Here is a 14,504-nt window from a genome sequence, read left to right on the forward strand (position 1 = left end):
AGCCACATGAAGTTAGTGTTAGTGGTTTAGAAAGGTATTGGGAAGATGGATGTGGGAAAACAGGATACACCAGTGAATTTTTACTGAAGTGGTACAGGGAAGCACAGGGGAAGCTGAAAAGCTGAAAAAGAACGTGCAACCTGGTCAGGGGTTGGTTGAGAAGAAAGTGTCAGATCTCCTTAAAGAATTTACTTGCATGGGTAAGGTTTACGCATCTATGCCAGGAGGAGTAGGTAAATAAATTAAGATTTTAAGAGATACAGAAGCAAGTCAATCTTTGGTAAAAGATGAGATGTGTAATTCAAAAGGAGTATTGTCAGAGAGGGTGATAAAATGTGGAATTTATAGTGAGAAGAGCGGTGTTATATAACATGAGGTTGGAGAGTTTGGTGGGAAATGGTGAAATAGTGGTAGGAGTAATCGAGAGATTCTTAGTTCCAGAAATATAGTTAATCCTTGGTAATGATATAGCTGAAACATAGGTGGGAGTGATGGTTACTGTTGTTGAAAAGCCAGTGAACAATCAGGCAACTGAGGTGTTACAGGAAATATATCCTGGGATTTTCCCTAAGTGTGGTAACAAGGTTACAAAGCCACAGGTTGAAGCAGGAGGAGAAATCGAGGAATAAAGATAAGAAAGTGAAATTATCAGAAACTGTGCTCTCAAATGGACAAAATAATGTTACAATGGGATCGTGATCCAACTGGGCCTGTGAGCCAAGGAATGGCAGATGGAGTTGAATTCAGATAAATGTGAGGTGTTGCATTTTGGTAAGACAGCCCAGGGCAGGACTTACACAGTTGACGGTAATGCCCTGGGGGTGTTGTCAGACAGACACCTACGGGTGGAGGTACATAGTTCCTTGAAAGTAGCATCACGTGTATACAGGATGGTGTAGGCGGCTTCTGGCATGCTTATGTTCATCAGTGACTGTATCAAGCACAGTAGTTGGGACAACATGTTACAGCTGTTCAAGACATTGGTAAAGCTACATTTGGAGTACTGTCTACAATTCTGGTGGCTCTGTTATAGGGAGCATGTTACTAAACTGGACAGGATGCCGAAAAAAAAACACTTAGAGGGATTTTACTGTGTCTGGAATGTTTGAGTTATAAGGAGAGGCTGGTCAGGCTGGGACTTTTTTCCCTGGAGTGCAAGAAGCCGAAGAGTGATCTTATAACAGTTTATAAAATCATCAGGGGCCATGGATAAGGTGAATAGCCAGGGTGTTTTTTCTCCAAGGGAGGGGAGTCCAAACCGAGAGGACATAGGCTTCAGGTGAGAGGAGAAAGATTGAAAAGGGACCTGAGAGGCAACTTTTTCAGACAGGTCGGTGCAGGTATGGAATGAGCTGCCAGAGGAAGTGGTAGAGGCAGATACAATTGCTAAATTAGATAGGCATCTGGATGGATACATTCATAGAAAAGGTTTAGAGGGATATGGACCAAGTGCAGGCAAATGGGGTTCATTCATTGTAGGAAACCTGGATGGCATGACCAAGGACCTGGGGCGAAGGACCTGTTTCCATACTGCATGACTCTAGGATCTACTTCAGAGGGCAGATGTTGCCTTAGTCTAATGCTTCATTTGAAATGCAGCACTTCTAATGGCACAAAACCGCATGGATACTGACCTTCCAGCTATACAGCACGCACTCAGGACTGAACCCAAGATAGTGAGGCCTGCTTCCTCAGTGCTGACCCTCTGACAGCGCAGCATTCCCTCAGCACTGTACTGGGTGTGATAGCCTTATGTTTGTGCTCAAGCCTCCTGGGTTGAACGTGTCATTGTGGAGAGTGCTGAGCCACCTGATAAAAGCTGATTAATGTAGAGTGGAAAGTGCAGTTGAAACAGCAGCAGTAATTGTCATCCCTGTGGATGGTAACAGTGATTCTTTCTCTTCCCTCCTCTCCAGTCGATGGCATACATGATCAGTGCAAACATGGACTCAGGAGCAACCGAATTCCAGATAGAAGCTGCCATCAGCAAGATCTTTGCATCTGTGAGTGTTACTGCTCATCTGCTTAGTGCACGTTAAATCTGTTTGTCATCTAGTTTAAACAGCGTTGGTAATCCTGTTTCTTCTGCAGTTAAAAAAAAAATGCTTCATAATTGGTCAAAGTATATTGTCTTGACTTCTGCCATTCACTGCCCAAGGAATCACTGTCGCTTTTTATTTAAGATGCAATGGACATGTGGTTAGCTGCTGAGCACAGCAAATGGTCCTGTTTTGGTCTCAGGACTGACCTTTATTTATGGTGGGGAAGAATTCTCGTTCTTCCCCGATACAGCAGCTCAGACTGAGGTTTTCAGATCTGTCGTTCAACAGCAAGTGGCTTAGCCACTCGTCAAACCTGTGTCTTAATCTGACTCACACTTGAAACAGAAAGATTGCATTTCCAAAGCACCTTTCCAACTCTCGAAACATTACAATACACTTCTGCCAATACAGCATTTTCCAAGTGGAGTCACGTTTGTAAATGCCATTTAGTTCACAGGGAGCTCCCACAGACCCATCAAATTCAGGACCAAATAATGTTTTTTAGTGATATAGAACATAGAAAAATACAGCGCAGTACAGGCCCTTCGGCCCTCGATGTTGCGCCGATCCAAGCCCACCTAACCTACACTAGCCCACTATCCTCCATATGCCTATCCAATGCCCATTTAAATGACCATAAAGAGGGAGAGTCCACCACTGCTACTGGCAGGGCATTCCATGAACTCACGACTCGCTGAGTAAAGAATCTACCCCTAACATCAGTCCTATACCTACCACCCCTTAATTTAAAGCTGAGTCCCCTAGTAACAGCTGACTCCATACGCGGAAAAAGGTTCTCATTGTCAACCCTATCTAAACCCCTAATCATCTTGTACACCTCTATCAAGTCACCCCTCAACCTTCTTTTCTCCAATGAAAACAGCCCCAAGTGCCTCAGCCTTTCCTCATACGATCTTCCTACCATACCAGGCAACATCCTGGTAAACCACCTCTGCACCCGTTCCAGTGCCTCCACATCCTTCCTATAGTATGGCGACCAAAACTGCACACAATACTCCAGATGAGGCCGCACCAGAGTCTTCTACAACTGCAACATGACCTCAGGACTCCGGAACTCAATTCCTCTACCAATAAAAGCCAGTACGCCATATGCCGCCTTCACAGCACTATTTACCTGGGTGGCAACTTTCAGAGATCTGTGTACATGGACGCCAAGATCCCTCTGCTCATCCACACTACCAAGTAGCCTACCATTAGCCCAGTAATCCATCTTCTTGTTACTCTTACCAAAGTGAATCACTTCACACTTAGCTACATTGAACTCCATTTGCTACCTTTCTGCCCAGCTCTGCAACTTATCTATATCCCGCTGTAACCTGCCACATCCTTCCTCACTGTCAACAACTCCACCGACTTTCGTATCATCCGCAAACTTGCTCACCCAGCCTTCAAGCCCCTCCTCCAGGTCATTTATAAAAATGACAAACAGCAATGGTCCCAAAACAGATCCTTGTGGAACACTGCTAGTAACTGCAAATATAGTAAATTGAGGGCTAAATGTTGCACCAGGCCCTCAAATGAGGGATATGGACCAAACGCAGACAAATGTTACTACTTTGGTTTGGGAAACTCATTTGAAAGGTCTGTTTCCATGCTGGATGACTCTATTATTTGATACAAGAACAAACATGGTGTCATGTTTAACAGTCACCTGAAAAAAGGAGCCTCTAACAATGCTGCAATCCCACAGCACTGACCCTCCAATAATGCAGCACCCCCTCAGTAATAAGCCTCCAATAGTGCAACACTCCCTCAGCTCAGCTCTGACCCTCCAACAGTGCAGCATTCCTCAGTACTGATCCTCAAAGTGTAGCACTCCCTTACTACTGGCCCTGAGTATAACAGCCTGGATTCTGTTTTCAAGTTGTTGAGTTGGGACCTGACCCCACAAGCTCCTGAATCAGTGGTAAGAGTGTTGCCCACTCAGTCATGTGGTGTCTCCATGTATCTGCTGCCCTTGTCCTTCTAGATGGAAGTGGGCATGAGTTTGAAGGTGTTGTCTAAGGAACCTTGGTGAGTTTCTCATCATGTGGTGATCAGAGTTTTGCCCAAGTGTCCTGCAGTAAGGCTCCTGTTTGAGGAATGCAGAGAAGGAAAATTTTACCCCTGCATTTCAGCTAAGGTATGTTGGTTTTATGGTTAATGTGTTGGTACATGTTTGCAGACTGTTTCCTCTGGTAGTTGGGCGACTTTTACCTAATGATTGGGAGCAAGAGGAGAAGGTAATGGAGGATGGAGTCTCAATCCTAAGAAATGAATTATTTAATTCAAATTACACTGACCCTGCTCATAATCTCTCTGCAGGAGGCTGCCTGGACTGTCACTGACGAATGTATTCAACTCATGGGTGGAATGGGCTTCATGAAGGTTAGTGCTGGGTCTGAATATTGTTATACCTGACCATCATGACCAGAGAAAAGTTCAAATAGGAAATAAGAAATAGCACAAATGGGCCATTACCTTCCCTCCCCCTAAGTAAGATTTTAGCTGACTTGAACCTTAATGCCACTTTGCTGGGCTATCTCCATATCGCTTAATACCTTTAGTCTAGAAAAAGCTATCGATGTCGATCTGAACGCACACAGTAACTGAGCATCCACAGCTCTCAAGGAGAGAGAATTCCAAAGACATTATCTTTGAGAATAGACATCTCAGTCCAAAGGACTGGCTGACCCTTAATCCTGAGACCGTGTCCCTGTCGTTCGAGACTGAGAACTAATTGTTATGTTCTGAATCAGTTTTAAAGACGGGGGAATCTAGACCTGAAATGTTGACTCTGCTTTCTGTCCACAGATGATGCCAGACCATTTGAGTTTCCATCAATTTGTTTTTGATTAACTTCAGTGCGTGAGGGCACCAGGGTCTCATTGCACATTCCCTTTCCTCAAGTTATATCCATTCAGATAACAATCTGCCTTCCTGTTTTTGCAAGCAAAATGGATAATCATATTTATTCACATTGTACTTCGTCTGCCATGCATTTGCCCACTCACTCAGCTTGTCCAAATTACACTGAAATATCTCTGCATCCTCCTCCCAGCTCACCCTCCTCCCCGGCATTGTGTCATCTGCAAATGTGGAGCTATGGTATTTACTTCCCACATCCTAATCATGAATGTACATTGTGAATAGTTAGGTCCTAGGACTGATCTCTGCACTACTCCACTAGTCACTGCCTGCCACTGGGGAAAAGACCTGTTTATTCCTATCATCTCACCCAGCCCCTCTTGGTGATGGTGACTGCCTGTCACAGAGTCTTCTCCTCACCCACATCGGGCATCCAAATGTCACCCCCTGTAATTTCAACAGCATTACCATCTCTGAATCCCCTACTCTGACTATCATGTGGTTACTACCTGAAGCACAAATGGTCTAGCTATATTAATATAGTGGCTACAAGAGCAGGTTACAGTCTAGGAATCCTCAAACAAATACCTTGACTCTGACTCCCGAAAGCAGTCCACCATCCACAAAGCACAAGACCAAAGTGTGATGGATTATGGTAACTTTCCTGGATGAGTGCGGCCCCACCAGATTCTAAGCAAGTCAGAGCAGCCAGCTTGATTGGCACCACATTCACAAACATCCATTCCCTTCACCAGAGGTGCTCAGTAGCAACAGTGTGTACTATCTGCAAGATGCACTGCAGAAACTCACCAAGGTTCCTGAGACAATACCTTCAAACTCATGTCCACTTCCATCTAGAAGGACAAAGACAGCAGATACATGGGAATATCACTCCCTGCAAGTTCCCCTCCAAGCCACTCCTCATGGTGACATGAAGATATATGTCTGTTCCTTCAGTGTCACTGGGTAAAAATCCCTCCAGTCCCTCCCTAATGGCATTGAGTCTAACGTGCCTCAGGGACCACAGAGCTCCTACAAGGCAGATCACCTCCAGCTTCTCAAGGCTAACTATGGATGACTACCAAATGCTGCACCAGCCTGTGTTGCTCATATCCTTTGAATGAAGTTTTAAAAATTGAATTTAGAAAATAACCAGAAAGCACAACCAGGATCTATAAATCTAGAAGATGGCCGTTCAGCCCATTGTTCCAATGCTGGCACTTTAGGCTAGGCTATCCAATTGATCTAGAAATCTTGAGGGGATGATGTTGTGGAGCTCGAGATAGGCTGCAGAAGTGAGGTGTTGAAATGACATAAGACTTTTAAGGGATTTAAGCATAAAAGTGAGACATTTAAAATGTATATTCTGATTAATGCTGAGACTCGACCCATTCTATCTATTGTTAGGATGCTGGTGTTGAGCGGGTGATGAGGGACCTTCGGATCTTCCGCATTTTTGAGGGAACAAATGATATTCTTCGGCTTTTTGTTGCACTCAATGGTATTCAGGTGTGTATTTGAGCTTCTTGTTTCTGACTGTCCCAAAGTCTCTGGATGAAGGCTTCATAAGCTTTACTCCTCCACCACTACCCAGTCTGTTTTAGCTTAAATGTGGCATGGTGTTTTTCACTTGTTATTAGGGGAGCATTGCAAGAAAGCCCAATCTCATCCCCACTCAATTTTCTGGTGTAGGATCATAACATAAATGCAAACATGTAAATTAGGAGCAGAATGAGGCCATTCAGTCTCTCAGACCTGCTCTGTCATTCAATAAAATCATCGCTGATCTGGTTGTGTTTTGAATTCTACATTCCTATCTATCCAGGTGTGGAATCCAGTTGGTTGTGGCAGTGGGTTGCTTGAGGTGGAGGTTCATTCCTGTATCTGTACCCAGTGATGCCTGTCATTCAGCTGTATCTCTCCCTATCCCTCTGTCTCTATTTTCAGTTTGGGGTTCATGTATTGGACTTGCTATTTGGAGTGAGAGTTATGAAGGTGATATAAAATGGACCAAATAGTCTCCTTTCAACCCATAACCGTTCTATGATTTTATGATCTGTCTATATTTTTTAAAAAACTGCCTTGTCTTCACGTGCACGCGTCGGCGGAAGGACACATGAAGAAAAACAGGCAGGACCTAGGCTTCATTAGAAGATGCAGACTGTACAAAAGAAAGGAAATTATATCGAGTCATTATAAATCACTTGTTCAACCCAACTGGAGTACTGTATTCCGTTCTAAACACCATACTTTAGAAATCATGTTTAGGTTTTGCAAAGGGTGATAAGGGTATTCAGTAGAACGTTTCCAGGAAGAATGGATTTCAAGGATTCTGGGTAATCCAAGATGGAGGAGAGGAAAATGTTCTGGATGTAAGAGCTGCTCCTTTCTTTGAGGTATATCAGGTGCTGGAGGTGATTTCCTCGAATTCCAGGAGCAGCAAATACTGTTTTTTATGCTGTTGCATTGTTTTGGGACTCTGGAGGAAAAAAAAAGTCAAAACAACAGCAGTTTTAAGAGGGAGAAGAGCAGACAAAAGAAGCACGTGGTGAGGTCAGTTCAGGAGAGAGAGAGAGAGAGACACAGAGAGGAGAACCCACACTGCTAACTGGCAGAGTTAGCAGTTAGTGCCTTAGCTGTTGAATTCATGTATCGCTGGACATTGGAGCGCGTCTGGGAAAATTAAAAAACAGTGAAATTCAGTGATCTTGGAGGAACCTGTTTGGGAAAGGTCACAGCACAGAAGCAGATAAGTGAATTTTAAGCGCAGCCTTAAAATAAATCTGTAGTATAGAGTCATAGAGAGAGAGTAGTGTGGGTTCTTTCTTGATTATATGTTTTATTGAGCTTTGTCTCTTGATTAAATTAATACTTATGGCTTATATTTTATCTGGAGCAATGTTTTGTAGAGGAATAAGCCAGTGCTACTTTTTGGGTCTGTAGATTGAAAGAACCAAAAATGGCCCTTAGTAGAGTGATATGCTCTTGTTGGATGTGGAAGTTTAGGGAGAGTTTACGGGTTACTGAGGATTATACCTGCAATAAATGCTGTTGGTTGCAAATCCTATCAGATCGAATGGATCGGTTGGAGAGGCAGGTAGAAGCAATGACAAATTTACAAGAGCAAGGGGATGTGATGGATGGCAATTATAGGAAGTGGGGGGGGGGGGGAAGGCTCAGATACAGTCACATAGATGGGTTAACTCCAGTAAAGGTAAGAGGGCAGCTAGTGCAGGAGTCTTATGTGGCTATCTTCGAGGAGAAAATGAGGACTGCAGATGCTGGAGATCAGAGCCGAAAATGTATTGCTGGAAAAGCGCAGCAGGTCAGGCAGCATCCAAGGAACAGGAGAGTCGACGTTTCAGGCATAAGCTCTTCTTCAGGAATGAGGAAAGTGTGTCCAGCAAGTTAAAAGGTAGGGAGGAGGGACTTTGGAGATGCGATAGATGGAAGGAGGTCAAGGTGAGGGTGATAGGCCGGAGTGGGGTGGGGCGGAGAGGTCAGGAAGAAGATTGCAGGTTAGGAAGGTGGTGCTGAGTTTGAGGGATTTGACTGAGACAAGGTGGGGGAAGGGGAAGTCCTTACCTACACCCCACTAACCTCCGTATACAGCGTATCATCCTCCGCCATTTCCGCCACCTCCAAACGGACCCCACCACCAGGGATATATTTCCCTTCCCTCCCCTATCAGCGTTCCGAAAAGACCACTCCCTCCGTGACTCCCTCGTCAGGTCCACACCCCCCACCAAACCAACCTCCACTCCCGGCACCTTCCCCTGCAACCGCAAGAAATGCAAAACTTGCGCCCACACCTCCCCCCTTACTTCTCTCCAAGGCCCCAAGGGATCCATCCATATCCGCCACAAATTCACCTGTAACTCCACACACATCATCTATTGCATCCGCTGCACCCGATGTGGCCTCCTCTATATTGGGGAGACGGGCCGCCTACTTGCGGAACGCTTCAGGGAACACCTCAGGGACACCCGGACCAACCAACCCAACCACCCCGTGGCTCAATATTTCAACTCCCCCTCCCAATCCACCAAGGACATGCAGGTCCTTGGACTCCTCCATCGCCAGACTATAGCAACACGACGGCTGGAGGAAGAGCGCCTCATCATCAGCCTAGGAACCCTCCAACCACAAGGGATGAACTCAGATTTCCCTCCCCCTACCTTGTCTCAGTCAAATCCCTCGAACTCAGCACCGCCCTCCTAACCTGCAATCTTCTTCCTGACCTCTCCGCCCCCACCCCACTCCGGCCTATCACCCTCACCTTGACCTCCTTCCACCTATCGCATCTCCAATGCCCCTCCCCCAAGTCCCTCCTCCCTACCTTTTATCTTAGCCCGCTGGACACACTTTCCTCATTCCTGAAGAAGAGCTTATGCCCGAAACGTCGATTCTCCTGCTCCTTGGATGCTGCCTGACCTGCTGCGCTTTTCCAGCAACACATTGTCAGCTCTTATGTGGCTATCCCCATTTCAAACAAGTAAGCTATTTTGGAAAATGTAGGGGGTGATGGACCCTCAGGGAGACATAACACAAACAGCCAAGTTTCTGGTATTGATGCTGGCTCTAATGTAAAGAGAAGTATGTCGAGTTTCAAGTAATCGATTGCATTAGGGGACTCTCCTGTCCGAGGTACAGACAGACGTTTCTGTGGCCAGCAGCGAAAAATCAGAATGGTGTGTTGTTTCCCTGGTGCCAGGATCAAGGGTGTCTCAGAGAGGGTGCAGAATGTTCTCACGGGGGAGAGGGGCCAGCAGGAGGTCATTGTCCACATTGGAACCAACGACATTGGAAGGGAAAAGGTTGAAATTCTGAAGAGAGATTACAGAGAGTTAGGCTGGAATTTAAAAAGGCGGTCCTCGAGAGTAGTAATATCTGGATTACTCCCGGTGCTACGAGCGAATGAGGGCAGGAATAGGAGGATAGAGCAGATGAATGCATGGCTGATGAGCTGGTGTATGGGAGAAGGATTCACATTTTTGGATCATTGGAATCTCTTTTGGGGTAGAAGTGACCTGTACAAGAAGGATGGAGAGCACCTAAATTGGAAGGGGACTAATATACTGGCAGGGAGATTTGCTAGAGCTGCTTGGAAGAATTTAAACTAGTTGGGGGTGGGTGGTGGGGGGAGGTGGTGGGGGCGGTGGGACCCATGGAGAGAGTGAAGAAACATTTCCATCTGAGACGGGTACAGTTGAGGACAAAGGCGAGTCAAACAGTCAGGGTCAGGCAGGGACAAAGCAGAGAACAAGGTGGGACTGATCAATTAAACTGCATTTAATTCAATGCAAGAGGCCTAACAGGGAAGGCAGATGAACTCAGGACATGGTTAGGAACATGGGACTGGGATAGCATACCAGTTACAGAAATGGTTCAGGAATGGATAGGCCTGGCAACTTAATGTTCCAGGATACAAATACTACAGGTAGGCAAGAGAGGAGGGGGAATGGCCTTAGGGAGGATATTCCCAGAAAAACATCCAGGGAAGTTATTTGGGTAGAACAAAGAAATAAGAAATGGATGATCATCTTATTGGGATTGTATTATAGACCCCTTAATAGTCAGAGGGAAATTGAGAAACAAATTTGTAAGGAGACCTCAGTTATCCGTAATAAGAATAGGGTAGTTATGGGAGGGGATTTAACTTTCCAAACATAGACTGGGACTGCCTTAGTGTTAAAGGTTTAAATGGAGAGGAATTTGTGTGTCCGGGAAAACTTTCTGATTCAGTATGTGGATGTACCTACTAGAGAAGGTGCAAAACGTGACCTCCTCTTGGGGAACTAAGGCAGGGCAGGTGATGGAGGTGTCAGTGGGGGAGCACTTTGGGGCCAGCGACCATAATTCTATCAGTTTTAAAATAGTGATGGAAAAGGATAGACCAGACCTAAAAGTTGAAGTACTAAGTTGGAGGAAGGCCAATTTTGACGGTATTCAGCAAGAACTTTCGAAAGCTGATTGGAGGCAGATGTTCGCAGGTAAAGGGACGGCTGGAAAATGGGAAGCCTTCAGAAATGAGGTAACAAGAATCCAGAGAAAGTATATTCCTGTCAGGGTGAAAGGGAAGGCTGGTAGGTATAGGGAATGCTGGATGACTAAAGAAATTGAGGGTTTGGTTAAGAAAAAGAAGGAAGCAAATGTCAGGTATAGACAGGATAGATCGAGTGAATCCTTAGAGTATAAAGGCAGTAGGCATATAATTGAGAGAGAAATCAGGAGGCCATAAAGGGGACATGTGATAACTTTGGCAAATAGAATTAAGGAGAATCCAAAGGGTTTTTACAAATACATTAAGGACAAAAGGGTAACTAGGGAGAGAATAGGGCCTCTCAAAGATCAGCAAGGCGGCCTTTGTGTGGAGCCACAGAAAATGGGGGAGATACTAAATGAATATTTTGCATCAGTATTTACTGTGGAAAAGGACATGGAAGATATAGACTGTAGGGAAATAGATGGTGACATCTTGCAAAATGTCCAGATTACAGAGGAGGAAGTGCTGGATGTCTTGAAATGCATAAAGGGGGATAAATCCCCAGGACCTGATCAGGTGTACCTGTGAACTCTGCGGGAAGCTATGGAAGTGATTGCTGGGCCTCTTATTGAGATATTTGTAGTCATAGGTGAGGTGCCGGAAGACTGGAGGTTGGCTAACATGGTGCCACTGTTTAAGAAAGGTGGTAAGGACAAGCCAGGGAATTATAGACCAGTGAGCCTGACGTCAGTGATGGGCAGGATGTTGGAGGGAAGCTGGAGGGACAGGATGTACATGTATTTGGAAAGACAAGGACTGATTAGGAATAGTTAACATGGCTTTATGCGTGGGAAATCATGTCTCACAAACTTGATTGAGTTTTTTGAAGAAGTAACAAAGAAGATTGATGAGGGCAGAGCAGTAGATGTGATCTATATGGACTTCAGTAAGGTGTTCGACAAGGTTCCCCATGGGAGACTGATTAGCAAGGTTCGATCTCACGGAATACAGGGAGAGCTAGCCATTTGGATACAGAACTGGCTCAAAGGTAGAAGACAGAGGGTGGTGGTGGAGGGTTGTTTTTCAGACTGGAGGCCTGTGACCAGTGGAGTGCCACAAGGATCGGTGCTGGGCCCTCTACTCTTTGTCATTTACATAAACGATTTGGATGCGAGCATAAGAGGTACAGTTAGTAAGTTTGCAGATGACACCAAAATTGGAGGTGTAGTGGACAGCGAAGAGGGTTCCCTCAGATTACAACAGGATCTGGACCAGATGGGCCAATGGGCTGAGAAGTGGCAGATGGAGTTTAATTCAGATAAATGCAAGGTGCTGCATTTTGGAAAAGCAAATCTTAGCAGGACTTATACCCTTAATGGTAAGGTCCTAGGGAGTGTTGCTGAACAAAGAGACCTTGGAGTGCAGGTTCATAGCTCCTTGAAAGTGGAGTCGCAGGTAGATAGGATAGTGAAGAAGACATTTGGCATGCTTGCTTTTATTGGTCAGAGTATTGAGTACAGGAGTTGGAAGGTCATGTTGCAGTTGTGCGGGAATTTGGTTCGGCCACGGTTGGAATATCGCTTGCCATTCTGGTCTCCTTCCTAACGGAAAGATGTTGTGAAACTTGAAAGGGTTCAGAAAAGATTCACAAGTATGTTGCCAGGGTTGGAGGATTTGAATTACAGGGAGAGGCTGAACAGGCTGGGGCTGTTTTCCCTGGAGCGTCGGAGGCTGAGGGGTGACCTGATAGAGGTTTATAAAATCATGGATAAATAGACAAAGTCTTTTCCCTGGGGTGGAGGAATCCAGAACTAGAGGGGCATAGGTTTAGGGTGAGAGGGGAAGATATCAAAGAAACCTAAGAGGCAACTTTTCCACGCAGAGGGTGGTACGTGTATGGAATGAGCTGCCAAGGAAGTGGTGGAGGCTGGTACAATTGCAACATTTAAAAGGCATCTGGATGGGTATATGAATAGGAAGGGTTTAGAGGGATATGGGCCGGGTGCTGGCAGGTGGGACTAGATTGGGTTGGGATATCTGGTCGGCATGGACGGGTTGGACCAAAGGGTGTGTTTCCGTGCAGTACATCTTATGACTCTAATTACCTGGAGAGACCGGAGAAGCTGGGATTGCTCTCCTTAGTGCAAACGAGGGAGACATTTAAGTGAGGCTACTCAAAATAACGAGGGGTTTTAATTGAGTAAAAAAGGAAAAACAGTTACCAGCACAGGAATGTCAGTAACGAGAGGGGCTAGGGTTGAAGAGAGATGGTAAAAAGAGTTTCAGAGAGATGAGAAGAAGGTTTTTTGATGCAGCGAGATGTGATCTGCAATGACAGCGAAGTGGAAACAGATTCAGGCAAAGGCATAAACACTTGAAGGGGATAGATTGCACAGCTAATGGCAGTGTGGGTTGGGGTGGTGTTGGGAGCCAGTGAGGAAGTGGGACAAGTTACACTGACCTATCATAGAGCCAGTCACCTGAGCCTTTTTCAGTGGGAGGGAATGGTGGTGGAATGAGAAGAGAGTGTTCCTGAAGGCAGTATCTTTACATTGGATGCAGCTGCATGGTCGGTGAAAATTCACCCAAAGTCTCACGCCCACTGAGTGAAACAAACTAATTTGCTGAGAGTACAACCAGTGACAAACAACACCCACAAAAAAAAACTCCACTAATGATTGAGTCACCTCAGCCTGAATATATCCTGCTTCCTCACAATTATACTTCCCGGATATTCCCCAGACTCCTCCTAGAGGGACTGAATACAACATAGAACAATACAGCACAGAACAGATGTTGTGCAGAACATTTGTCCTAGCTTAAGCACCTATCCAATTGCTGCTTAAAGGTCACCAATGATTCTGACTCTGCCACTCCCACAGGCAGCGCATTCCATGCCCGCACCATTCTCTGGATAAAAACCTACTCCTGACATCTCCCCCCCCCCCCCCCCCCAACCTCCATACCTTCCACCCTTCACCTTAAATTTATGTCCCCTTGTAACACTCTGTTGTACCCGGGGAAAAAGTCTCTGACTGTCTACTCTATCTATTCCCTTGATCATCTTATAAACCTCTATCAAGTCACCCCTCATCCTTCGCCGTTCCAATGAGAAAAGGCCTAGCACTCTCAACCTAGCCTCGTAAGACCTATTTTCCATTCCAGGCAACATCCTGGTAAATCTCCTCTGCATCCTGTCGAAAGCGTCCACATCTTTCCTAAAGTGAGGCGACCAGAACTGCACACAGTACTCCAAATGTGGCCTTACCAAAGTCCTGTACAGCTGCAACATCACTTCACGACTCTTGAATTCAATCCCTCTGCTAATGAACGCTAATACACTATAGGCCTTCTTACAAGCTCTATCCACCTGAGTGGCAACTTTCAAAGATCTATGTACATAGACCCCAAGATCCCTCTGTTCCTCCACCTGACTAAGAACCCTACCGTTAACCCTGTATTCCGCATTCTTATTTGTCCTTCCAAAATGGACAACCTCACACTTGGCAGGGTTGACTCCATCTGCCGCCACTCAGCCCAGCTCTGCATCATATCTAAGTCCCTTTGCAGCCGACAACAGCCCTCCTCACTATCCACAACTCCACCAA

At 45.6% G+C, this 14,504-nt stretch overlaps 1 protein-coding gene across 1 annotated transcript in view; it reads left to right on the forward strand.

The window, feature by feature from the left end:
• LOC132835154 (very long-chain specific acyl-CoA dehydrogenase, mitochondrial-like) overlaps nucleotides 1-14,504 on the forward strand; it is a 93,081-nt gene that overhangs the window by 50,902 nt on the left and 27,675 nt on the right. Inside the window, exons 12-14 of the mRNA XM_060854488.1 lie at nucleotides 1,917-2,003; nucleotides 4,368-4,430; nucleotides 6,318-6,419. Coding sequence (XP_060710471.1) covers nucleotides 1,917-2,003; nucleotides 4,368-4,430; nucleotides 6,318-6,419 — 252 coding nt within the window. The remainder of the gene's footprint in view (nucleotides 1-1,916; nucleotides 2,004-4,367; nucleotides 4,431-6,317; nucleotides 6,420-14,504) is intronic.

The sequence above is a fragment of the Hemiscyllium ocellatum genome, chromosome 44, assembly GCF_020745735.1.
Source record: "Hemiscyllium ocellatum isolate sHemOce1 chromosome 44, sHemOce1.pat.X.cur, whole genome shotgun sequence".
Lineage (NCBI taxonomy): Eukaryota > Metazoa > Chordata > Chondrichthyes > Orectolobiformes > Hemiscylliidae > Hemiscyllium > Hemiscyllium ocellatum.